At 37.9% G+C, this 25,772-nt stretch overlaps 1 protein-coding gene across 1 annotated transcript in view; it reads right to left on the bottom strand.

The window, feature by feature from the left end:
- LOC122813856 (zinc finger protein 566-like) overlaps nucleotides 1–25,772 on the bottom strand; it is a 230,584-nt gene that overhangs the window by 77,367 nt on the left and 127,445 nt on the right. Inside the window, exons 2-3 of the mRNA XM_044086395.1 lie at nucleotides 24,817–24,912; nucleotides 13,104–13,442 (exon numbers count right to left, since the gene is read on the bottom strand). Coding sequence (XP_043942330.1) covers nucleotides 13,104–13,442; nucleotides 24,817–24,912 — 435 coding nt within the window. The remainder of the gene's footprint in view (nucleotides 1–13,103; nucleotides 13,443–24,816; nucleotides 24,913–25,772) is intronic.

Here is a 25,772-nt window from a genome sequence, read left to right as displayed (position 1 = left end):
GTGTGCCCCCATATACGCAAACCTTGTACTTCTTGGTTGGGAAGAACAATACATTTTTCCCAGTGAATTCATGAACAACATTAAAATTTACCTCAGGTTTTTAGATGATATTTTTCTTGTTTGGGAGGATGATCAGAAGGGCAAACTTGAGAAATTTATGAAATACATAAATGAAACCACTACTTTTTTGTCATTTACTCATGAAATACAGAACCATAGTATAAATTACTTGGACATTACTCTTAGTAAAAAAGTTCAAGGTTTTAAGTCTAACATTTTTCGAAAAAGTACTTGGTGTAACAGCTATCTTCATTTCAACAGCCTGCATCCCCTTCATCAGAAGAGAAGCATTATCAAGGGACAGGCTGTAAGAATAGCGAGGATGACCTCTGAACATAAAGACCTACAGTGTGAATTTGCCTTTCTGATGGAAAAATTTTTAGAAAGGGATTACCCAAAACATATAGTGGGTGAAATTTTGGAAGAAGTATATTCAGGGTGGGGGACCAAGTATAAACCTTTGTTAGGTCAAAAGTTGGCACCCAAAGACAACAGGACGTATGACATTAAAGACTTTTCGGGTGCCTGTATAGTTGAATATAATGGATTTTCTGATTGTTTTACTAAAATTTTGGAAAGTAATTGGTCTATTTTTAAGACCAACAAGGAAATATATGAAACAGTCGGTAACAAACCCATGTTTACATACAAGACGGGTATGAATTTTAAAAGATTGTTTGAAATAGAAACAACAACTGTTGACAAGAAGAAAGGAACAACTAAGTGTGGTTGTTGTAGCCAGTGTGTATATATTAATTTAGTGGAAGATATAAATCTTAAAAATGGATTGAATAGCAAGGTTTTCTTTTGTAAAGGTAATTGTCGTAGTAGAATGTTAGTCTATTTGGCCACTTGTGCAAAATGCCCCTCCTTCTATGTGGGTAAAACCGAGAGAACACTTAGAGAGAGAATATATGAACACATAAATGACATTAAAGTGAAGAAAGACACCAGTGCTCTCTATAAGCATTCCACATTGTGTGATGGCTTTACAGGTTTTAGGTTTGGCATTTTGGACTTGATAAAAGAAAATAACAGGGGAGAGGACATCAAAAATCTTTTATTACAAAGGGAGATAAAGTGGCAGTTGAGACTGAGGTCTAATTATTCTCCATGTCTCAACGAATATATCAATATAAAAGCGATATTAATTGATAAAGCAGCGTTAGTTTAATTTTAATCATAAATTGCATTTTAATTAAATATTTATTTATATATTTAAAGAGTATATTTTTGAGACAACATGTATTTTTAATATATTTATCACTCTCTACTATGTATTAACCATTACATTACAAACATATTAACTATCACCATTTTTATTAAAAATATTCACAGTTTGGGATACACACAACACATACCCCAGTAGGACAGAACAGTTCAATATTTTTGACCCACCACTTGTGGGGTGGGGGGAGTTTGTGTTTAGGGGGCACAGTTCCCTGTTAAGATAACATTTAGGATATTTCATTACTCTTGTTTATATGGGGTTTTAGGTTGAACATTGTGGCTTCTACACCACATTCATTTGGTTGTAGGTCTTTATTATTCATATTATTTTTCATCAGAAATGTTATTAAATATACACAAAGAATACTAAACAGATTTGAACATTATTTGTTTTTAATTCAAACATGGTCCCATATGAACTAAGCAGTAGATGGAAAAAAAAAAAATTTTTTGAAATCAGTGCTATTTGTCTTACACAATAGTAAACATGCACAAGAGAATATAAGAAAATGTATTATTTAATAGCTTAAATTAAATGAATGAATTGCATACAATACAATACTATTTTTTATTTTTTATCATTTTTTGAAGTCTTTTTAACATAAAATTTGTGTTGACAATGTTTTTAACTTGCACAATTAATAAGATTTTTTTAGTATTAATGTATTTACACATTTTTCAGTATACATAAAAAATGTTAACAAACCACAAAGATTTAAGGTATGAGAAACAATTCAATTAAAATTCCTTTCCTACCTTAACTTTGATGGTTTAATTAGTAATTATTGATCAATTGCTTTGGAACAAGATTGTATAAAAAACAGAGGCACCATAGGTTTATTATTCTGAAGAAGTCTGCTTTGTGCAGACGAAAGCGCTCATTCTTGTTGGATTTGTGAATAAAAGACTTTTTTCGTCTGTTAGTACGGAACTTTTTATTAGTCATTTCAGTTTGGTATTTGCTATCGAAAAAGTGATATACAAGCTTATAGACAGTACAAGATAGCAAACAATATAGGTGGCATGAATCTTTCTCTAGTTACACATAAAAGAGCTGAGAATCATGTATTAATGTTACATGTTTAATGGTACAATAATTTCCCAGTATTTATGACATCATAATGCTTTCCAGAACAGAGAGCTTCTATTTGGGGAAACATGAAGTAGAAACACTTTGCTGAAGCACAAAGTCAGCATCCTTTTTAATCATTTTGCCTTGAAAAAGGGTGGCTTTGCATTTCTGTATTTGCTTCTTATGAACAACACTATTCCCAACCAATTTTACCTTTGTCATTTCTAATCTGAATTGCTCCCACATCCTGTCTCTAGTAGCAGGTGCAGTTTTTAGGTTGTAAGTAAGCCAAGAGAATGACTTTGGTCTAACTCAGCTTGTTGTGGTTGATCGTAATTACTCTATGAAGGAAAAAAACTTTTTCAAAACATTGAAAAACAGTGTCACAGCCAGGCTGGAATGCAGAGGACAGCCAATCTGTAAATGTTAGCTCAGTAAGCACATCACATTGTCTGCTGAGTTTCAATTCACAGAAGGTGCATGTAGCATTTTGTTTGTTAATGAGAGGTTCATCAGACAGCCACTAAATAAATACTGGTGAGTTTCCCATAAGAGCTCACATTATGTCAAGGGATTGTTAGAGAAATCTATACAAAATAAAGGTGGTTGTCAAGAAGCAGCAGTCTGGTATAGGCTATAATCATTTTTGAAATTGAGAATTTACTTACGGACTTTTTCAAAATGGGTAAGTAAATAAACTCCCAAGGTAAGATGACAGTAAGAGAATCTGTCAGTTAGAAGACTGTGTAGGAGATAAACACATTCCTTCACTGTTGGTAGTGGAAGAATGCACACACAAATTAAACATTTGGTCTTGGAGGACAGTAATACTTATAGATACTGTGATCAGAATAGTTGCGAAGTAATGCGCCACAAAAATGTCATAAGCATCAGCTCTTAGACATGGTCTCTGATTTTGAAATTAGGAACAAAGTTGCTTGGTTTCAGTTAAGACTCTGTTAAGTCTGTAGTATGTGGTTTGTTTATCTAAAAAACATTTTCAAAGAATGCATTCTAAAAGGTTGGGTTCAATGTCCCAGACTAGGCATAGGACAGAGTACACATGGGTAATGTTTATCATTTTTGATACTGTGAAGGCTGCCAGCCCAGCTAGATAGAATTTTGTAAATAATCCTATGTCATTTGTAAATATTAATATGACCCACAGGCTTGTTTTACAAATGTAAGAAAACTGTGTTATGTGCTGAGCTTCAAAAATGTAACCACAGTGTACTCTGCCGATAGTAGAAATTAGGACATACAGAGTTACCTTACAAGCTCTAAGAAAATAAGTGGAACTTGTTTATGATACTGTTACTCTCTGTTTCAGCCTAAAGCAGACACAATGTCTAGAGTTGTAGGCTTTCCTGTTGTCTGGAAACTGAGGTAATTACAGGTTTCCAAGGTAATTGTTTTACGACTTCAAGTTTCTGGCAAGCTTCAAAGAGAGAATTGTCAGCTTCTGAGAGATAAGTGTTTTTCACAGAGACATGTTACATTCTGTTGGTGTCTGTTTAGCCTGGGAACTAGATGCAAGTGTTAAATAGTTAAACATCTAGCTAACCCAGTAGTAACATGTATTATTAACTTAAGAACTTTATCTCAGAGAGAAAAAGAGTCCATTTTGTATTTGTCTCTGTATCTGTAAACATTCATTCAGCACTTCTCATCTGTATTTGCCTGGCTCTGTAAGTAAGTTATTTAGAACTTAGTTTCTCTTGGAGATAGATAGGAATATAGCATGATTAGTGTAGATGTTTCTATATTTATGTGAAATTGTCCTACTATGTTATTTTAAAGTATTTCCTGTGAATTGTGAACTCTGCCGTCACTATGTTGAGTTAATAAGTACTGTCCTGTGCTTTTATTATTTATTTTTAAATATATTTAAACCTTGTAACTGTGGCTGGTTTTGTGTAGAGATATACAAGCTCTTAGCATACTTGCACGTATTTGGTGATACTGAACAAGCCACTCCTAAACAGCCTTCAAGTCTTAGTCATACTTACCATTTGGATAATAGCAACATTGCACAGCAGAATTGGACACCCTTTGGTAAGGGTCTTTATACTAGCTGAAAAGGGTGGTTGGTGGCAGATGGTAATACTGTATAGTCTGGACAGAAGGGGGCATAGCTGGAGAACCTGTGCCAGCCTTCCCCAGGAGTGTCTGTTTGCATATAAATCAAATCTCAAAGTGTGTGTGTGTGTGTGTGTGTCAGCTACTTGGGCAGGGACACGAAGCACTACTTGGACAGAGAGGATGCTGGAGGTTTTGGCTTGACTACTCGGCTGAGATCTTAACCCTATAGCTGTGCCAGTTGGGAGTCTTACTGGGGATCTGGAGAGAGAGGGAGAAACCAGCCCCAGACTGACTGTGATCTCTGTGTGCTCATAAGGGAAACTGTACTTTAGTGCGTGTGTACTGTTCACCCTTCCAATGTGCACATCCCTCACTAGTGTTACTGGTGAGAATCGAGGCTCCTTGATTACTAGGCCAGTGCACTGGCATCACAGATATTATAATGGTCAAACAGCTAAGCCCTAGGATGCCACATAAAGACAGTTGGAATGTAGGGAGGGAAATTAGGATTTCAACAGTGATCACAGTCAAGCATATGCTATTATGGTAAGATAACTACAAAGCTTCATGAGGGTGACTGTTGCACTCATAACAGTTGGGAAGATTCACAGAACTGCCCAAAAGAGGGGCATTGGGATTCAAAGGAAGGCTGGATAAGCCTCTGCTGAATAACATGGCAAATCCAGCCCTGGTGTTGGACATTATATCCAACCTGAAATACCTGCAGAATGTGTGCCTGGAAGACTTTCCTTCTGTCCTACGAATGTTCTGAGTATTTATCCTTGTAAGGAAAGCTGTATATATTTCACTGCACTTCATCATGATCATTTGCACAAAATAGAATACAATGCGCTAGCAATTTTGAGACTGTTTTTACACTGGTAAGCCTTTCCTTGGAGCAAATAAGACAAAACACTTTGTCCTTCTAAACTCCTATGAATATCCAAAGAGTGCAAAACCATCTACCCTCTTATTTTAAGGGATAGGGAAAAGAAAGCAATTCAATATCCTGATTTAAGGATACTTCTGTTGGACGTTTTGGCATGAACAGTGGCCAGTACACAAGGTAACACTGTCTTTGTGGAAGTGTATGAAAGGTTCTTTGTACCATCAATGCCAGAACTCTGAAATCTTCCTTGTTGATGTATTGGTAATGAGGAGGTATTGTTCAGGAGATAAACTTTAGTGGTACAGTAGCTTTGGGCTCAAGACATGACCGGGTTAATTCCTCTAGCACAAACTTCTAGTCCCAAGTTAGTACCAACTCCTTTCTAGGGGCTGAAGGAGGATGTTCTTCAGCACCTGTTGGACTGGGGCCTACAGGCTAAAGTAGGTCCAAAGGGTCAGTCTGGAATGGATAATAAATGTACCTGCAGTGGAACATAAGGCAGTCTACATGTAAACAATGTCAACAACTACTGCAGAACCTAAGGCATATCTGCCAATTTTCGGAACCATTTCCTTTTTTGTTAATAAATGGAAAATATTTTCCATTTAGTCATGCAGCATTTCCCTGGTGCTTGGCCACCTAGCTCCCCACATGATAAGTACATCCTCTGAGTTAGGAGGCGAACGGGAAGTAAAGGCATATATACTCCATGCAGTAAGCCTGAGAGTAGGTAGGTTTAGGTGTACCACAGAGGGTATGTTTAGGTGTAACAAGGACCCCAAAAATGGGAAGGCATAGGTGTACCACGGACCCCTTCACCTGCATATAGAGGTTTCCAACCTGTGGCAGCAGGAATGGATCTTTCATTACCATTTCAAATGAAGTGAGATCCACTGCTGCCTCCCACCCCTTCCCTTATTTTTCTGAACTACAATGGGGAACAAGGCTATAAAAGAGTATTTATATAGAAACAGAAGTGCTCATTCAGGGAGATGGCATTCACTGCCCATGCCTACCTGTATGGTACTATGGAGCAGAACTTCAACTGTTTGTGGTCACAGAAGCAAAAATCCATCTCGGGTACATCTCATCAGTTTGTGAGGTCCGCCTCTGTTAAAATGCCACTCATGGAGATCTGCTAGGATTCCATTTCACTTTTTGGTCAGGGAATTCTCCTGGCTAGGGATATAGAAAACCCACAAGACAATCTTTGCTTTCAGGACTTCCTCACAAGCTTGTGCTGATAGTCTGTAAATGGTTAGTACTATGTATTCCATGTTTTTATGTACCAAATTACTGTAGTGTTTTCTTTTATCACACTCGGTACTCACGACTTCCAAAGAAGCTTGAAATCTGAGTGCCACAATGACTTCCATAAATCCCTTAGATTTATGTGCTTTTTCCTCTCTTTGGGGCACCACATGCCCTGCACTCAGAGGTCTACTCTGTGAGAAGTATTGGGCTGGTAATGTCACGGCACTGATAGTGATATTGCCATGTATTCCTCGTGAACCACAGTGGCTTTCTTATGAATAACTCTTGCTAGTGGCACCATTAAAATGCTGGGAACCACATAACTTAAAATTCTTAAAAATTCATAAGCTATGGCCTATTCTTTAACAGCTTGTACAGAAAGTAGGTCATCAGAAATTCTATCTTCTGTTGAGGAAGGAAAGCTTCTCATTTCATAGTATCCATGAAAGCTTCAAAAAATACCACTAACCTGGCTGGTGTAAGACTGGAATATGGAAGATTTAGACAGAAATCCAGCCTTTGGAAACAATACAGGTTGTAACTCACTGCCCTTTGCAGCTTCTTTGGAGTTTGAACTGGAACACGGTAGTTGTTTCATTAAAGATATGTATGAATGTCCCTGCTTATTTTTTAACAAAAGTTTAGGCAAATGTAAAAAGATTGAAGAATGCCCACTAAAACTACTTTCACAGAATAGAGCCATTCTTTTTCCCACCTGTTGCGTGCCCCAGGAGTTGTTATATACAAGTTGTGGGGTGTTTGGTATATATATTCCCCATTAATAGATTCCCCGTGAATAGAAAGAAGAGCTTTACCCCTTGCAAAAAAAAAAACATTCCTTGGAGGTTTGGCAAAAGCAGTTTTGGTGAACATTAAGTTTATTTTACATTCGGTGAAACTGTTGTTGGTGACAACATGAATCTTTTGTAACCCCTACATAAAATTTCTATAACCCATGTGTCCTTTGTAATGCCTAGTCAATTTTGTCTGAAGAGGGCCAATCAGCCACCAATCCCTGCAGGCTGCTGGAGAAGCAGTGGGAAATGTAAGGGCCAGTGTGTGTCTTTTTGCATGTGTTTTTTTTTTTTGTGAGGGAGACAAAGAATGAAGAAGAGTGAGACAGTCACACATGCTCCCTGCTGAGAGTTATGCTAGGGGTTTCGAAATGTACCTTTGCCCTCTGGCTGCCACTTCCTTTTTTTGGGTACCTTTCTTACCTTTTGGCCATTTCTTGTTTCTTTACTCCTGGTATTGTTTTATTGCATAATTGCTGATATAGTTGGGAATAAGATGGTGATTCCATTGTTTTTTCCATGTTTTCCCATTTTTTTTTTAATACAGCATGAGATGGGGAGCCAAAAGCTTAAGTCTTTAAACAAAGATGCATTCAGGAGTTGCACTTGAACATCTGCAGGAAGGGACTACAGCTTTGGACAGGAATGTTTCTCAATGAAAAACAAGGTAGCAGCAGCCCTAGATACTGCATTCATAGCATCATACCCACTGTCCACCTGCACAACATTTGCACCTGGCTCACTAATGTACCCTTCAGAGTTTTACTCATAACTCCCCACAAGCATCATGGAGATGTTTAACAATCTATGTGTGGATACTTGACCATGTAGATCTGACAGTTCAGGGCTCTGTAGGCTGGGAAAAGTATAGCCCTTCTTCGCAAAATGGTTAAGAATTCTACTTTCATAGTCACTGTCAAAAGTGTTACACTCAAGTCTAGATTAGCTGTCTTAGAAGTATCTTCAGACACTATATCTGGATCTCCATCTAGATTTTTTTTTTGGGGGGGTGGAGTTGTAAAGAAACCTGCATGAATCCTGTGCCCTTTAGAAACAGTCAAATGTTTAGGGAGTTGGAATTTGACAGTTCAACACCAAGGACTCTACCTCAAAGGAATCGGGTAGACCATTCATAACTACAAGCTACTGTTTGAATATTCAAGCAAAGTTCAATACCTTTAACTCTCTGTGGATTTTGCTGCAATGAGTGCATTGTTACTATTTAATTAATGCTGCATTTGCATTGGCGATTAGAAGAGATCTAAACTTTTAAGCTTAAAGGAGAACACTCAAAACTGGATTAAAAGAATAAAAGTAGACAATCTGTGCAGAGGAAAGCACACAAACTACCACAGCAGAACAACAGTATTTTCTCTTTGGAAGAGCCCCAGTTCACACACCATTAACTACAATGCAAATGCTGGAGTGGCTATTTTTGTTACGTCATCGTTAGACTTCAAGCTTGTTGAATTTAAGTTGGTTCTAAAAGGGAAAAACATCAAAAGCAACCTTTAACATCCGCCCCAGTATGTTTATAGTTGGAAATGTTAAGGATTTAATGAAGATTACATCTAACTATTTAAAGAATTATTTGACTATGTAGATAAAAAGAAAAAAAGGACCTCAAAGCTTCTCACTGGGGGGAGATCACAATATGGTCCTTAATTTATAACTGCTGTATGACCATGGGTCCAACACATATCCTATCACAGAAGACCTTAAACAGGTACATGGTAGAAATGGACCAATGGGATACCTGGAAAATTCTACATGGGATGAAGAAGCTTATACCTCAAACTTTTCCTCAGGTATATAGCAAATGATGGAGGTATGAATGGGAAGAAACAGATAAATGGGAACATAAGTTTTCAGATTGTAATTACTGGGCAGATTTAAAAAGTTTCATACAGAATACTCTGCATGAAAAATGAGGTGAGCAAATGGCTGTAACCAAGGATTTTATAATATATATAACAAATATGTATATTTTTTTTAGCTAGGACACAGGATCTGAATTGCCTAGACATAGTAAGGCCTTATTAAGTTTAATTCTGGTGGCTTCCAAAACACCAATTACTTGAAAATGGAAATCAAAGTCTAAACCAATTGTATTTGGAACACTGAATATTATAAAAGAAATAAAAGCACTAGAAGAGGGATCTTTACAAAAGGTAGGAGCAAATTGCACATAAATAAATGGAAATTATGGGAACCGTGCATATTCGTGTTCATGAGGAGGAGAGAGGTTTAAGGGAAGGGAGGAATTCAGCAATTTCTGTGATGCTGGACTGATGATTGTTAAAAAGAAAAGATATGTGATAAATGTATGTAAATGGGAAAAAAGTGTTAATATGGTTTGTTTCTTTTCTGTTAATGTATGTTTGTCTATGTCGTACATTATAATTCAATAAAGCTGTTTAAAAAAAAGATTTTTACCTCACCAGAGCCAGCCAGTAATATTTCAAGCATGCAATCTTCTGGTTGGTGGCAGACATCTTGTTACAAGGCAGAAAGTTTCCTTGTGCCTTTTCAGTACCACAAGGCCATCTTTCAAAACTGACCACTCTCAACGAGCATTATTCCCCTATGGAGAATTCTTGGGAAACAGGAGCTCATAAAAAAGATCAGATAGAATTTTAAGTCATTTACTAATTTTTATAGAGTTTTCCTCTAAGGCTAAACTGGGAACCTCTCAAGCTAGAACTGTACAGCTTATGTGCATAGGCTAAGGCATGGGTAATAGGTGAACCAGACTCCCATATATGGAGATTGGAAGTAACAGCATATTAGCCTTGGCTGCAACTGCAGCACATCCAGAGAGCCCAATAATATATTGAAAAACTAAAAGCTGACCTACTTCCCACTTATCAAAGCCCTATCAGAAAAAGCTCAGCTTTATCTAAAGTATGTCTCTCTGCAAAGGTGGGAACAGGATACGTGTAACAGACTATGGGGATACCAAGTTAGATTTGGATATCCAGTATGGTGACTTATTAGGAGAAAAGCAGTATTCCTTACCTACAGAAAGGACATGTATCAATAATGTGTTGTTTTACAATATCCTATACCAAGGGTGACAGGAACTAAATGACCCTTGGGTAAACCAAATTATCAAAAGAAAAAGGAAGACATATCCAGATTCTCAGGGGAACAAGCAAACTCATTAACTTCTCCCAAAAGTAAAAAAGTAGTCCAAATTTACATTTCAAAATCTTTTGGGGCAAAGCCCCAGAACTTGATAGCTTGCATACTGAAGTACGCAAAGCCCTACAGATACTCCAGTAACTCCTTTGTTGAAACGATTCAGTTCATTCCAAAGGAAGAAGTAATTCATGGTGCATTGTTCTTTAATATTATAACAGTACTTCGAAGACCCAACAAAGATGCATCTAAAGTTCAGAACTACAAACCAATGCCATTTCTGTGATATTCTAGTATCAATAATTCTCCTAGTGGGAATGTGTGGCAGACAGATCAAGCACTGATCATATGTATATCACTAATGCACATGCTGGGACTTCAGAGTATACTGGACCCCACCACTGCCAACCGTCTTGATTCTGAGAAGACATCCGACACCATTAATTGGCAGTATGTTTGGCACATTCTCCAATACATGGGATCCCCCTCCTTTGTGCAAGCTGCATGGGCATTATATAAATCCCCAAGGGCTCAAAAGCTGGTGAACTCTGCAGTCTCTAATATCTTTAAATGAAATAGGGGTACAAGAAAGGGGTGCCTGGCATCACAAGTACTTTCTTCTAGCCAATGAACCCAGTATAGACTTTTAAATAATAAGAACACACTCAGTGTTAACACTTCACACAGTATTCATACTAATATGTCATTCTTTGCTGATGACTGCAAAGTTCAAGAAAGAGGACCCTGAACAGAATATCTGTATTCTGCTTTTTTCATTTAGGAAGCTTTGTAAGCATATCAGACCTAAACTAAAATTTGCACAAATCAGACATTTTTACTTAAAACCTAGCAGCATTATCTCTGAAAAAAGGACAACATAAAGGTTGCTGTATTTTGAGTAAACATTTGCCTTAAATACCTGAATATTTATATAATGCTAATGTAATGAGCATGTTGGATTTGAACGTGAAGGGCATATAGGATAAATCCTTAATCTGGATGAATATATGGCGAAGATGGCTGCTCTTTGGAAGAGTACCTACCAGTCACCAAAAAGTTACAGGCTCCTTTGTTATTTCATGTCTTTCAGCAAAGAAACTCAGTATTTTCAATAATATTTATTTTGGCTAGAGTCTTTAACGTATCTTCTCAATTTATAAAGGATGATGATGGACTGTTATTAAAAAGGTTTATGATGCTCACTCATCTTTGTCTTTTGGTTAGAGAGACCCCAAGACTGGGAATGATATGCTGCTGCTTTTACACTTCTCAATTAAAGGACAAACAATCCCCAGTATGGCTGAAGACAGAAACTAGGCTTCTTAACGCTGACTCTCCCAAGGCTGTTGCTTGGTTCAAGAAATACTTGTCTCTACAGAGAAAGTACCGGTACTCCCACTACCAGTGATTTATTAAGCCTCACCAAATGAAAACATATTGCACTAAACGCTATGGCAATAACGGCAAAGTTTTCCATGGTATGACCAGACCTCTCAGCTGTCTCTATTTTGAAGCAACAGTTTTATTTATGGGCCTGATTTACCCCTGTGCATTATGTACCTACTTTTGGAGATCCATATTTTCACTCTCGCTGTACCCTTCCACACAATTTTCAGACCCCCCCCCAAACTTTATTTTTGAAACTGTAGTGCACAGAACACACTAAATGACCAACATACAATTGGTACTAAATTTAAAGGAAGGATGACACACAGTTTATATCTCCCTTCTTCAGAAACAAAAATAAATGACCTTGTGTGATACAACTTTGCAATACAGTTCATTAAAATCTACAGATTTTCTGTCTTTCTGATAATGTGCTTGTATTTTCCACCGTTTTTATTGTTCTGCTTTTTTTCAACGTACAATTCTAATCATCCTACACTCGTATTGGAATAAGGGAGGCTATTTGGCAGTCAGATTTTATCCCAATTAGAGGTCTACATTTTTGGATGGATCCATCTTTTCAATTTTCATTGTGACTATTTTCAATGTCTGCAGGTTAAGAGGTATCTGCAGGACTCTGTATCCCAAGTTAAATACATTAGTCCCCAGGGTGCTACAACCTCAGAGTTATGTTAAATTAGGGGGAATGAGGGGACATATCACAAAAGTGAAGGACTTCAGGAACCTCTATACGTGGTGTTTTTTTTTTTAAAGGTATTCCTTCGCTCCACGTTTTTATTCTGCCAAATCATGTCATTGGTGTGTGCTTGCCCTAACTGGCATTAATTATTATCTAATAAATCAATGAGAAATACATTTTGAAGTTGTTGCAGATGTATGCCATAACAGAGCATATCATTTTTTGTTAGCTGGAAAAATTCACAGAATTCATGGAAGGATTCATAAATCGAAGGCAGATTTATTTATACATGCAATGTTTTTCATACATCCAGAGAGAGTGACATAATAAAAATGTGAATAACTATTTCACAATTATGCAAATGACTTTGCAAAATTTACTGTGGTGATAGGTGAGATAAAGAAATTTTTGACAGATTTCCATATCACCCATCCTCCCACCTTCCCCCCAAAAAAATGTGCAAATCAGTAATGAAAGAATGAAAGGCAGGCTTACCGTAAGCAAACCAACAGCTTTATGTTCTCTGATCTCCAAATGATTATCAGACAACATCTTGTTAGTGGGTGTAATATCAGCTTGAATGGGGACGTGTGTGTCTCTGTCTTTTAGAACTTCTGCCTCTTTATTCTTGAGATCAGAGTTAGCAGTGGACTCTACCACATGGGAGGATAAAACATCACACTCAGTGCCTTCAAGATCATCTTCCATTTCTTGTAGAATGTCTGAGGATTCATTCTTAAGCTGCTGGATGAGTTTTTGCTCCTTCTCTTGCAGAAACTGGTGCAGTTTTGCAAATTCTTGTGAAATGTATTGTTCCAAAGAAAACACATCTTCCTGGAAAACAATGAATACATAAAGAGGCAAGATTAATTCATGTACATGACAATATCATCTGCATCCAAGCATTTTCCTTATAAACAAAATAAGTACAGACCAGCCCACTAACACAGAGGTAAGGCATCTGTCTGTGTCACTGGCGACCTGCTACTGGCATTAAGAAAGAACCCACCAGTATGACTGGCTAAGAGAGAAAGACAACCAGCAGCCACAGATGCTCTGTGGAGTAGGAAGGAGATACATACTTGATACAAAGACAAGCTTTAGCATATACAAGTTATTTATATGGGGGAAATATATAGCTGTATAGTGTAGAATTTATGAATGTATTAGAGGCATACACAAAATCATATTTAATCATTAAATAAAAGTAATGGAAGATTTGCTCATACACACACACACAAAATAAATCAAAAATAAAACCTACCATCACATCCCTCACATAAAAACACAAACCACACACACACCCACCTTCATGGAGGCTTTCAATAGAAATCTACCCAAACAGCAGAGACTTCCAAGGCAGAGATGCACTTGACCACCACAGCACAGCACAAACCACAAGACACATAGCTCACCTACACAGTGTGCCTCTCAACGTAAGCCCCTAAGGCAAAACAGCTTGCCCAATACAATAATCATAGGTGACTCAGTTGGGAGGTACACTGATGTCCCACTCACTAGGTTGAATAAGGAGAAGGTAGCAGTTAGCTGTCTATCAGGTGCCAGATGCCAACACATAATACACGCACTCAGGTCACTCCACAACAAGTACAAATATGACTCTGTCATTGTCCATGTGGGTCTGAATGACCTGAGATGCACCTCCCTGGGCTACATGAAAAGAGACATGGTGGAGCTCTCAGATTATGTGGCACAGGCAAGTATGACTCTAGCCCTGAGCAGCATCCTACCATTGCCCAGAATGATACCACAGTACAAACAGAAAATGATTGACTTCAACAATTGTCTTAGTTTCTGGTGTCATTCTAAGGGGGTCCAGTAACAGTCTGCTTGGGATGACATAATTGACAGACCTCGATGCTTTGCCAATGATGGCCTGCATCTGTCACCCCTGGGTTTTCATGTACTGACCAAGGCTCTTGCCACCCTTACAGTGCCTTTTTTAGGCAGTATTCCAAATACCAAATTACCACCATAACAGCTATAAATAAATGCAATCTGAGGGTCATGCTGCTCAATGCTAGAAGTCTAAATCTCAAGATGCACTCGCTTGAAGCACTCCTCACAATGGAGAACATTGACATTTGTGCTGTAATGGAGACCTGGTTGAAAGTAGCAGAAAGCACCCTTGTGCTACCAGGCTATAACTCATTCCACACCTTTCTGCCCAGAACATGGACGGAAGCTCCAAAGGCAGTGGTGTCTCCATATTCATAAAGAATATGCACACCTCCAGACTAGTAGCCCAACATAAAGCATCTGAGATACTCCGGGTACAACTAACATTGGGTAAGACGATGATTCAGGTCATAGCCTGCTATAGGTCTCCAACCATGTCCCAAGACTCTCACTCCACATTCCTAAGCACCCTGGAAACTATTAAGATCCAACCCAATGCTCTCATACTAGGTGACTTCAACTACCCCTCCATCAGCTAGGAAAACTACTCATGCACCAATGCACTGGCCCAACGCTTTATGGAATTCATCAATTCCAATGCCCTGAACCAGCTAATTCTTACCCCTCTCTACTAGAGGAAGCAACATCCTTGACCTGGTTATTACTAACACGTGCAACCGTTGCTCTACACCAGTACTCAATTCCTCCCTGGTTAGATTTGACCACAAACTAATCACCATGGAAATCCATATCTCACCCACAGCCCCTGCAAATATCCACCATGAAAAACTTCCCCAAGGCTGACGTTGGACTCCTACAAACAGAGGTGGCTAACTTCATGGCACCCATGCCAATGGAAAATAGATTCATGACTGCCAAACATAACACCAATGCACTGTACGAACACGTACATAAATGCATGGAACTAGCCATACCCAACAGAGCCAAGATGCTCTCCTCCAAAAAAAGGAAGCCAGTCTGGTAGTCCCTTGCCATTAATAAACTCTACAACAGAAGGAAGAAACTGTTGCAGAAAAAGGTGAAGTTCCAAGACTGAAAAAATTCCCTTATTACCCTGAACAAAAAGTTGAGATTCCTCATCAAAACCTCCAAAGCCAGCCATGAAATCAGAATTGTGACAGACACTAAAAACAACCACAAAGCCTTCTATAGTTATATCAAGAATCTCCATGGCAATATCCAAATTTGCTTTGAGTTACTGCACAATGGTACCTCCTTTACTGAGCCAACAGATATTGCCAACATACTGGCCAATAGATTCAGTGCCAACTTTAACTCCCCCCCCCCCAAAGGACCAATCTCAATACCGGAAGAATGCCAAGCACCCAACATTACTGCAGCACAGGTTGGCCAAGAATACAGCTTCCATGGGACCCGACAATATCCCTGGCTGTGTTCAACATGAATTACAAAGTGAACTGGCACCACATCTGTGTGCTCTGTTCACTCACAGCCTCACCTCAGTCTTTGTCCCTACCGAATGGCACACTGCTACAGTCATCCCTCTCCATAAAGGAGGAGCGACTACAGACCCTGGAAATTATTGCCCCATTAGCCTGATGAGTCTGATATATAAAGGCTATGGAGTGCATCATCATGGACCTAATTAATAAGGATATAGGGAATCTCCAAACACTAGATCCCATGCAATTTGGTTTTGTGAAAGGTAGATCATGCCTGCTCAACCTGGCTGACTTCTTTGAGTCAGTCACCAGGGCTGTGGATGAAGGTAAGGCAGTTTATGCAGCTTACCTCAATCTGGCCAAGGCCTTTGATACCATTCCTCACTCGGGAATTATTGAAAAACTCAGCAAACTAGGCATCAACCCCTATGTCGTTAGGTAGGTTGAAAATTGGCTCACAGATAGAACCCAGTGTAAAAGTAGCGGACTCCAAGTCAGACTGCCGACCAGTCATGAGTGGAGTCCCACAGGGATTGGTTCTGGGTCCTCTCCTGTTTGGCATCTACTTCTCATAAGTCCAGGCCAACATGGTGGGACTCTGGCTGACCAACAACTGCATCATTATTAACTCTGTAAGTGATGCAGACATCCTACAGAAAGGACTCACTGAGACCAATGACTGGTGTTGAAACCATGGCCTTAAGCTTAATGCCAAAAAATGCATCATCATCCCCTTTGGGAAAAACTCAGTTCCCACAAATTACCACATCGATGGGAGCCCACTGAACACTGAAGGTGTTATAAGAGATCTGGGTACAAAGGTTGATAGCAACCTCTCCTTCGACCACCACATTGCCACTGTGGTCAGAAAGTCCTTCTATGTGGCACATCTCATTACCAAGGGTTTTGTTTCCAGGAAGAAAGAGGTAATCTTTTCTCTCTATTCTTCCCTCATTAGACCAATCATAGAGTACAACATACCATTTGGCATGTACCTCACTAGACACCTGCAACAACATACTTCACAAAGAGGATCCTAGGTCTTAAACACATGTCCTACATGGACAGACTCAAAAAACTCCAGCTATTCTCTGTCTCATATCGTCTACTAAGAGGCGATCTCTGCTTGACTTACAAATCCATGTCTGACCCAGCTCTGTTAGAAATGCTACATCTAAACAAATCCCAATCCCTCCGCACCACACGCTCCAGAGACCTCAACCTCATTACCACAATCAACAGAACATGCTGAAATGACAGGTTCATAACCCAGAGATTGCCCATGCACTGGAATAGACTTTCCATACATGTAAAGAAGAGCACCTCACTAACCTTCTTTAAGAGAAATCTTGATGAGTAGATGGGAAATAGAAAGTTCATCCCGGGGATTACTCCAGTGGCTCTACTTGATAGAGGCACAAGGAACTAACGATGGGCGGCACAATGCCAGGGCACTTCTATGGGCTCGGCCTGTAAAAGCCCCAGGGCCATTAGCCTAGTACATACCTATGAACCTATAAAGTTCAGTCAATAAAGTTCAACACTCCATAGAAAGTTCTATCACAACTCAGAGGCCTCTTTCCAAGGCCACACTTTAAGCTCAGGTATTCCATAACATACTCCCACTTTCAACCCCAAAAAATCTCCAGGCCCATCTCCTAGATCTAACTCTTAATTCCAAAAATGAATCACAGTCTACAAATGAAGCTCTACAGATTATCCCTGACTGGGCCCTCCATGCTTCCAGTACTACATTTCATCACACTGCCCTTCCACTGAGGCGTTCTCACCCCCAATTTAGCCTTACAGGCTGCTTTATTTTATATTGAGGTATGGGCCCTGCAACTCACCATTATATGCTGGATACATATTTAAAGAAATATATTTAATACATTTTTCATTAACAGTAAAATATCACAAGAATTTATTAGCATTACATTTTTTACAGTATCAACAAACTCCACATGCAACTGCCCCTTTCCCACTGAAGTAAATGAGGTGATTTGGACTCCTCATGATGGGTAGTCTGTCTTTTACAACCCGGCAATTCAGTTGTGGGGTACATTATATTCTCTACCAGATAACACTTTCCTACTATAGCTACCATAAGTCATTCCTACATCATTTCCTGTTACTGTCCTTCATCTTGGTTCTGGTATTCTGAATAAATTAAGCATAACCTGCCCTTCAGAAACAGTTTTCAACTAAATTGAATTAGTGTTGCAAAGCATCTCTATGATCCATGCCTCTCAACTGTACAGATTTTTGCCTCATATTTTGGTCCGTTTTTCATAAAATTATGGTTTTCTGGCAAATTAGTGGCAAATCATTAAAGACTAAAGTTAGAAAATGACAGACATTTGAGTTTCAGACTTCATATTCTTCAGAAAATGAACGCTAATGCAAAACCCATTATTCTATTGACTTTCCAAGTTTGTAGGAGCAATATTTAATAATTGCCCCCTTTTTGGGCCTCCATCCAACTTTTACTTATGGCTTTGTCCAGATTTCTTGCTCTAAGAGGTTGAGAGGCATGCTTACTACCAACAGAAATTGTCATGGGTGTCACCCCTTTTATATCATACTATAATTCTGTCATGACCCCTAATAGCAACATTTCTTTTACTGGTGTTATGCTATGGAAGTCTCCCCTTTTAACTCGCACATTGTGCAAATCATCTATGTCATACCTAAACAAGCTCTTCCCTCTATCAAACAGGATAACCCAAGTGTTGGTAGCTTCCCTACTATCAACTCAGAATTTTACTACTAGCTGTAATTTTTTTCTTCTTTTCCTAGAGATGCTGTGTATATGTTCTGTACATAATCTTGCATCTTACTTTTATTTTCTGAACATTTTTTTATGCAGAATGCCTGCATAACTTTTGCTAACCTCCATACCTTTTCTCCTTAGCAGGTTCTGCTTACTCACTGTCCACTGCCGTCACTAAGTTCACTGTACTTCTGACATCTGTCTGTTAAGAAAGAGGGGCATCAATTCTACTTAAAAAGTATCTTTAATGACGCTCACTGAACTGCTATCATGGAAATTGCATGCATACATTGAAATACATGATTCTACCCATCACCAGTTTTAACTTGGTGCGAAGGGCAAATGTTATGCTTGTGTCATCTTGCTTTGCCTCACAGATATCCTGCACAACTAATGTACTCACTATGTCTATACCTTCTACATTCTCCATGTGAACCTGTTCTTCAGCTAGAAATTTCAGGTTCGATTCTCTAAATAATGCAGGCCTACTATGTTTTTATTTCCTCTGTGTTCTTTGCTTCCATCCTGGTACTCCAATGCTGACTTATTGTTCTGAAGATGCTACTTCCCCCACTATGCAAGTCATCTTTTTTAGCATGCATCTATCTTTTTAAAATTTGGCTTTATGTTAAGTCTATTTTCTTCAGTGCGGTTCTCTACCTTAGTTTGAGTGGAGACCAGTCCTTCATTTCCTTTTCAATCGTTACGTTTATTTATTTATTTTTGTTTATTTATTTATTTTTGTTTATTTATTTTACATTTGTTAACCGGGATTGTCTGACTGAGCAAAAGCCCTTTTTCAGCAGAGGCCTGGGGAGAAAAGCTCCAAAACATAGTTACAGAACATATAACCGTTACAAACACAGTTAACATTATAATCATTCATAACAAAACTTGTAGAACTGTTATCATATACATGCATTTACAATTCTCTATAAAAATGTTATGAAGAATACTGCAGCAGAAGGAAAGGAGATGGTGTTCGGTAAAAAATGATGAAGTAGACTAGTTTAAGTTGTAAATGTTTTGATATAGAGGAGAAGAAATGATGGTAAGATACAGCAAGTTAGGTTTGTTATTTAGTGAAGGTATATTCAAGGAGGCTGAGAACAGGTACATATCCAGTGACTTTTTAAGTACTCTTTAGTGGCTAGTTTGAATACTTTAGGATGTGAAAGTGATCTAACTTCTTGTGGGACTTTGTTCCAAACAATAGAGGGATGGTAGCTGTTTGTAATGGCTCCTATTTTGGTCTTGGGCTTGTAAATTTGTAAAAGGTCTTGGGTGGAGCTCCTGAGTAGTCTGGATGGGACATAGTGGGAGATTATGGTGCCTAGTGCTGGACAGTAGGATGGTGAATAAATAATGGAGTGTATAATTTGGAGCTTAGAGAGGAGTACAAGATGTAGTAATTCGAGACAGTTTAGATGTTTGAGGGAGATACAGTGGTGAGATTTGTAGGTTTGTTGTGCAGCAAATCTGGCTATTTTGTGATAGGTTGATTCGAGTTTGCTAAGTAAAATGGAGTTAAGATTTGTGAGTATTTGGGAGCAGTATGTTAAGTATAAGTATGTTAGCAGTATGTTTTACTTCAAAGGGTAAATCTCCCTAAACAAAATCTTATTTATACTTAGATTTATGTTGCTTAGAGTCTGCTTTTAATTGTATTTTCTGTTTTACTTTAGCAGAAATAGGCTCAGAACTCTGCACTCTACTTCTTATGTCACTGCCTTACATTTGGTCCATTCTGAAGGTCCTTACACTAGGGCCTTTCTTCTACATGTATCCAATCTGTTTCAGTACTAATACTTTTTGCTGGCCTGTCAGTGCAGTGCACTTCTGATAAACAGAAAAGTTCTAACCATCAGCAAGCTTTGGCTCCATCAGTTTCAATCTCTGCCTCATTTAATTTTTCTGTTTACTTCTCTTCACCAACCTGATGTGTAGAACCCCTTCCTCTACATTTTAAACAGGAATCTATTTGGGATTCTGTTCAGCGTCACCTTGTCTATCAGTACACACTGCCTTCTCCTTTTTCTTACTTTTTCTACATTTCTCTCCCTCCATTTAAAGGTGAATCATTGCCACTCTTTTAGTTTATATCCCTTTCCTAGGACAGAAGGATACTATGGAATGGATGCATACCAATTTCTCAGGTATTGCTTCTTTTCTACGTCTCTCTGAAAAGGCATCTTTGAACATATTTCATCTCCCTCTGTTTCAGGGTGAATACACATCACTCTTTTATTGCATTTTTATTATCCAAGTTGTTTTTCTTCTACCTTAGGCGGAATATTTACCACCTTCTGTTTCCTTTTTTCCTCCATGTCCCTCAGAAAAGGAAATCTCAGAACAAATTGCATCCACCTACATTACTGTGGCATTACTTATAATTAACTGCTGCCAAGATTCCTGATTTTTCTGTCACACTCTAAAAAGTGGGTTTACATCTCTGGTTGAGTATTATATCTCCATCTTTAACTACACTGTAGCAAATATGTTACAGGTAAACTACTTTCTCTGAACTCTTACATATTGCTTAGTTTTCTCCTCTACTACAGTTTTCTTTTTAACTGGATAAAAAGTTCAAAATTCGACCCAGCTTTTAAATTTTTTATTCTAAACTTACTTCCATGGGGTGTGCTTCCTCAGTGAGAGATTTATTCTTTTTAGTAAGTGAGTAATCACTTACATTTCCTACCCTGAAGGCTTTTCAATCTGCAAATATTTTTCTGCTCTCTGCCTTGTACCATTGTCAAGCTAAACTTACACATAACCCTTGCTTTGTAATGCTTTCAAACTGTACTGGCTTAGTGTCTGTCTCTCTTTTTTTTTACTCTTAGATGTTGATCCATCATGCCAGGCAGAATACACTGATGAAAAAGTCTCTTACATCTAAAGGCAGCTAGATCACAGCAACATGTAAACGTCGGGTGTGCAAACCTCAGATGTCTGCAGAGTCTGCTCTTGCTGGCTTTAACTTAGTGAGCAAGCTCTTTTCTTTTATATTTTTTAAGATAACTCCCTTCTCTAGATTTTGTCTCTGTCACTGCTGTGCTCACTATCCTCCCCATTTTTACAGTGAATATCAGGTTACTGCTCTCTCTTCATGTTAATGTACATCAGTTTTCTACAATGTATCTATGAATTCTCACTCATCCCACATTTTGCATAGTTCTTGAAAACGGGAAAAATGTTTTCTTAATATTAACTTGTGGGCCATGTCAGGGGATACAGCCACATAATATTATTTTTGCAAACTTATTTCAAGCAGAGTCAACCCTCTCAGGACAGGTAAACAGGATGGGTTATACAACTTATCTAGTACACATAACAGTGTGTATACACAATTTGATGTAGCAAAGATCTCCCAGACATGTAATGACATAATTTACTTTTTGATTGTAAATATTCTTATGTTTTTACCACAGGGAGCCCTTGATAAAATACATTGTGCTTCCAGAATCTAGAAGTGCTTGAATCACTCAATCTTCTAAAAATATATTACATTTTAACGTAGTGTCACTGGGTACACTCAGTTATTCTACATGATGGAAACACACACTTCTAAAATTTGCATTTCAGTTCTCATATTGGTAATTCTTTTACAAAACTTTGTAAAGTGACCCTTCCCTACAAATTTATAACAAAATTAACACATTATTCTTTGTACTTTCTTTCACTTAAAATGATATACTTATTACTAAAGTTTTGGCCTTAGAAACAAAGGCTGCATTTTTTAAACACAGTACTATGAATCAAAAACTGATCTACTGCTAAATGCTCTTACATTATTTACTGTTGCTGTCAAGTTCATGCAAAAACTTTAACATCTGTTGTACAAATACCATATTCTATAAAATAAGAGTCCAGTTACAAAAAAAAGTATTCTGGGTGTTATATCAACACTAGCTAACCGTTTTTTAACATAGTTCATATTATCAGTCTCGTTTGCATCCCTATGTGGCACAGATCTGAGTCGGCAGCTTTGTTATCTAGTTATACAAGCTACTGCTACAAATGTCTTCATCTGTCAGTCCACCAGCCTCTGTAGCATGCCTCCATGCTTACAGCTAAAAAGAAACACAGAAAATCACACTTTTCTCATGGGAATGACTAAAGAGGAGCATGAGATTGTTTTCCCTCCAGAAAGAAAGATTTCCACCAGCAGGAATGTGTCATCACTACAGCATATCCTCTCAATCACTATGACTTGTCTCTAGCCACAAACTTTCTCTCTTAACTTTGTGAAGGGAACAGAGATAACAAAAGTACAGACAGCAATTAGTGTAAGTGGCAGCACAAATTTTAGCATGGTTAACCTTAATTTTAGATTAAGTAATGCCTGTATTTGCAATTGTCAATTTGGGGCAGCTGCTCCTATCTGCAGCATTAAACATACTTTCCTGAAAATGTACACAGTTATGTGTGTTTGTCCCAAATTAAAAGTGAAAGGAGGGTTTCAGACAATTTATTTACTTTGTTGTTTGAGGGTTTTCATTATAGCAAGATGTCTTAAGTAATGTGAGACAGACTGATATATAAAGGAGAAGAAAGAACTGTATAAAAGACCAGCCTGCCAAAAGTGAATGCATGCAAAACAAAATTTGGAAATACACATTCTAAAGAACTATTAATTACAATGGGTGGGAACAATACCTTTCTATCATGATGGCTACTCTTTCTATATTATCTTGGAATGTGAATAGCCTTACAGGTATAAACAAAAAGGAATGAGTACTAAATTATATTAAAAAACATAAGGCTAATAGCAATGTTGCAGGAGATGCATTTGGATAAAAATAATCAAGTGAATTTGACAAATAAAGGATTTCAGGATGGTATTACTTCCGTATGAAAGCAGCATGCAAAATAGCTGAACCCCTAATTTATATTTATAATCTCTCACTTACCACAGGAATTGTTCCACCAGCCCTGAAAAATGCCACCATTATACCTCTAAGGTACCCCAGCCCAATGCCCACAAAGAGTATTGATCCATCTCTACTCTTTAGTCTCTTGCAAAAATATTTTCAGAAAATTCTTTAAGCAGCTGCTTAACCACTTTGATAGCTCTGGGATTCTATTTGATAGCATGGCTGCAGAAATAGTTTTACCACAACCATCACTATAGTCTCAGCAAATGACACTGACATTACTTATGACTTACCTGAACTTAACCTTACCCTCTACGCAGATATTTTATTACTCAAAGCAAAAAGATGTCTCACAGTCCTGCAATCTGAACTCCATCAGTCCTTCTTTAATCTTTATTTTGCTCTGACCACTGACAAACTCCAGATTTAATGCAAAAAATGGAGAAGGGCATGGAATATCTGGAGGGGATGGGACTCTGTGATGAAGATTGTGGCTTGGGCTTCCCAAACATAATTGGGCTCCTTACTTGCTAAGACAACCCTGCTACCACAGCACAGAATGGCTTCTGTGGAACATACCATTAATTAACTTTATGAACTGTGCTATACAAAACAGGTTCCAGCAAATACAACATACATTAATCTGGACATATTTAACCTCATTGACATCTTTGAAAACGTACAGTGCATACAGCATATTTGGACATGTCCAAGGCCTTTGACACTACTCCCCATGCAGGTATTACTGCCATGTAAATCAGAGTATAAATCCTTACACTGTTTAGTGGACAGTTAACTGCTCCTCTGACAGAACCCATGTTGCTAGTCACTGCCATCACTTCTGAAAGTAAAAAGCGTACCAGTGATGCACCACTTTGGAGTGTATTCTCCTCTGATCACCTATGAACCTATAACATTTTGAAATAATCTTTAAACAGTGCCTCTGAGATGTTGGATGGCTTAGTAATAGTATATTATACTTTCTTCTTAAACAATTCAGAAGAATTCATTGTTGTCCAGTTGTTAAGACAAAAAGCTGCAGTACAGCTAATAAGTTTTTTAAACTTTATTCACTAACAACCAGTAAAACATTCATGGAATAAACTTTGTTTTAACAAGTAGCAAGATATTAATCTAAAATGTGCAACTGACGCTCTAACGCATTGATCATTCGTTATATTCAAGACATCTATAACTAAACAAGGTCTCCATACCTGTATGTCTGCAATTTCCTTCTCCTTTTTGATTTGCAAATCTTTTAAATGTTTCACTCTGCACTCTAGAGCTGTTAAAGCAGTTTTCAGCTTGTCCTGTGGGTAAAAAACATAATTAGGCTAAACAAACATGAAAGTGGACTGCAAAAAAACAGTATGCTCATTTAATTTATTAAAAATCTGTTGATCATTTTCAATCACAACCAGATTTTAAATATTACAGGAGTTAACCTTCAGACAGCAATACAGTATTATGAGCATTACAAATAGTACATATAGAGAACTAGATACTACATAACAATGGAAATCAGATGGTAGTATAAAAATATATGGGACACGATTGACAAACAATTCAGTGAACATGACAAGCAATTGTACATGTTACAGTCATAGTGTGGCAAAGTTGTTTCACCTGCACCATGAAACATATTCAGCTGCATTATGTGTTCATTTAATGGTACCATGAAGGATTGTAAATTTAAATGTTAAGTCCTGTTCTAGAAAAGGCTCTTTTCCCTATGGTATCCATGAATGTTACTTATACAAACTGAATACATCCTTTAATCCCATGTTTAAATGACAGTGATGGGCTAAAACCTGAGAATGGGAGTGGACATCATGCAACTAAAACAAAAAGGGACAAACACTGAGAAGCAAAAACTGTAAACACAGTTCCCTGTATAGTGCCGTTGTAATCAGAAATAGGATCACCTGATGGGTAAGGACTCCATGGACACTTGGCAACCCATGCCCCTACCCAAGGGATACTCTGCTGGGACAATTATGTGGACTATTAGTTTTTCACTAACATGGTTAATGGTGTCTTCTGGCAAATACATACACTGAATTGCTTCATTCAGTACTGACTCATTCTTAGTTACCAGACAATTTTGTGTAGCAAAATACTTGTCACATAAAGAAAAATTTTAAAATACAACCTATTAATCCACAAAACA

Source organism: Protopterus annectens, chromosome 10.part0 (assembly GCF_019279795.1).
Source record: "Protopterus annectens isolate FY-2018-M chromosome 10.part0, PAN1.0, whole genome shotgun sequence".
In the NCBI taxonomy this organism is placed as follows: Eukaryota; Metazoa; Chordata; order Ceratodontiformes; family Protopteridae; genus Protopterus; species Protopterus annectens.
This window is presented reverse-complemented; position numbering and strand designations above follow the sequence as displayed.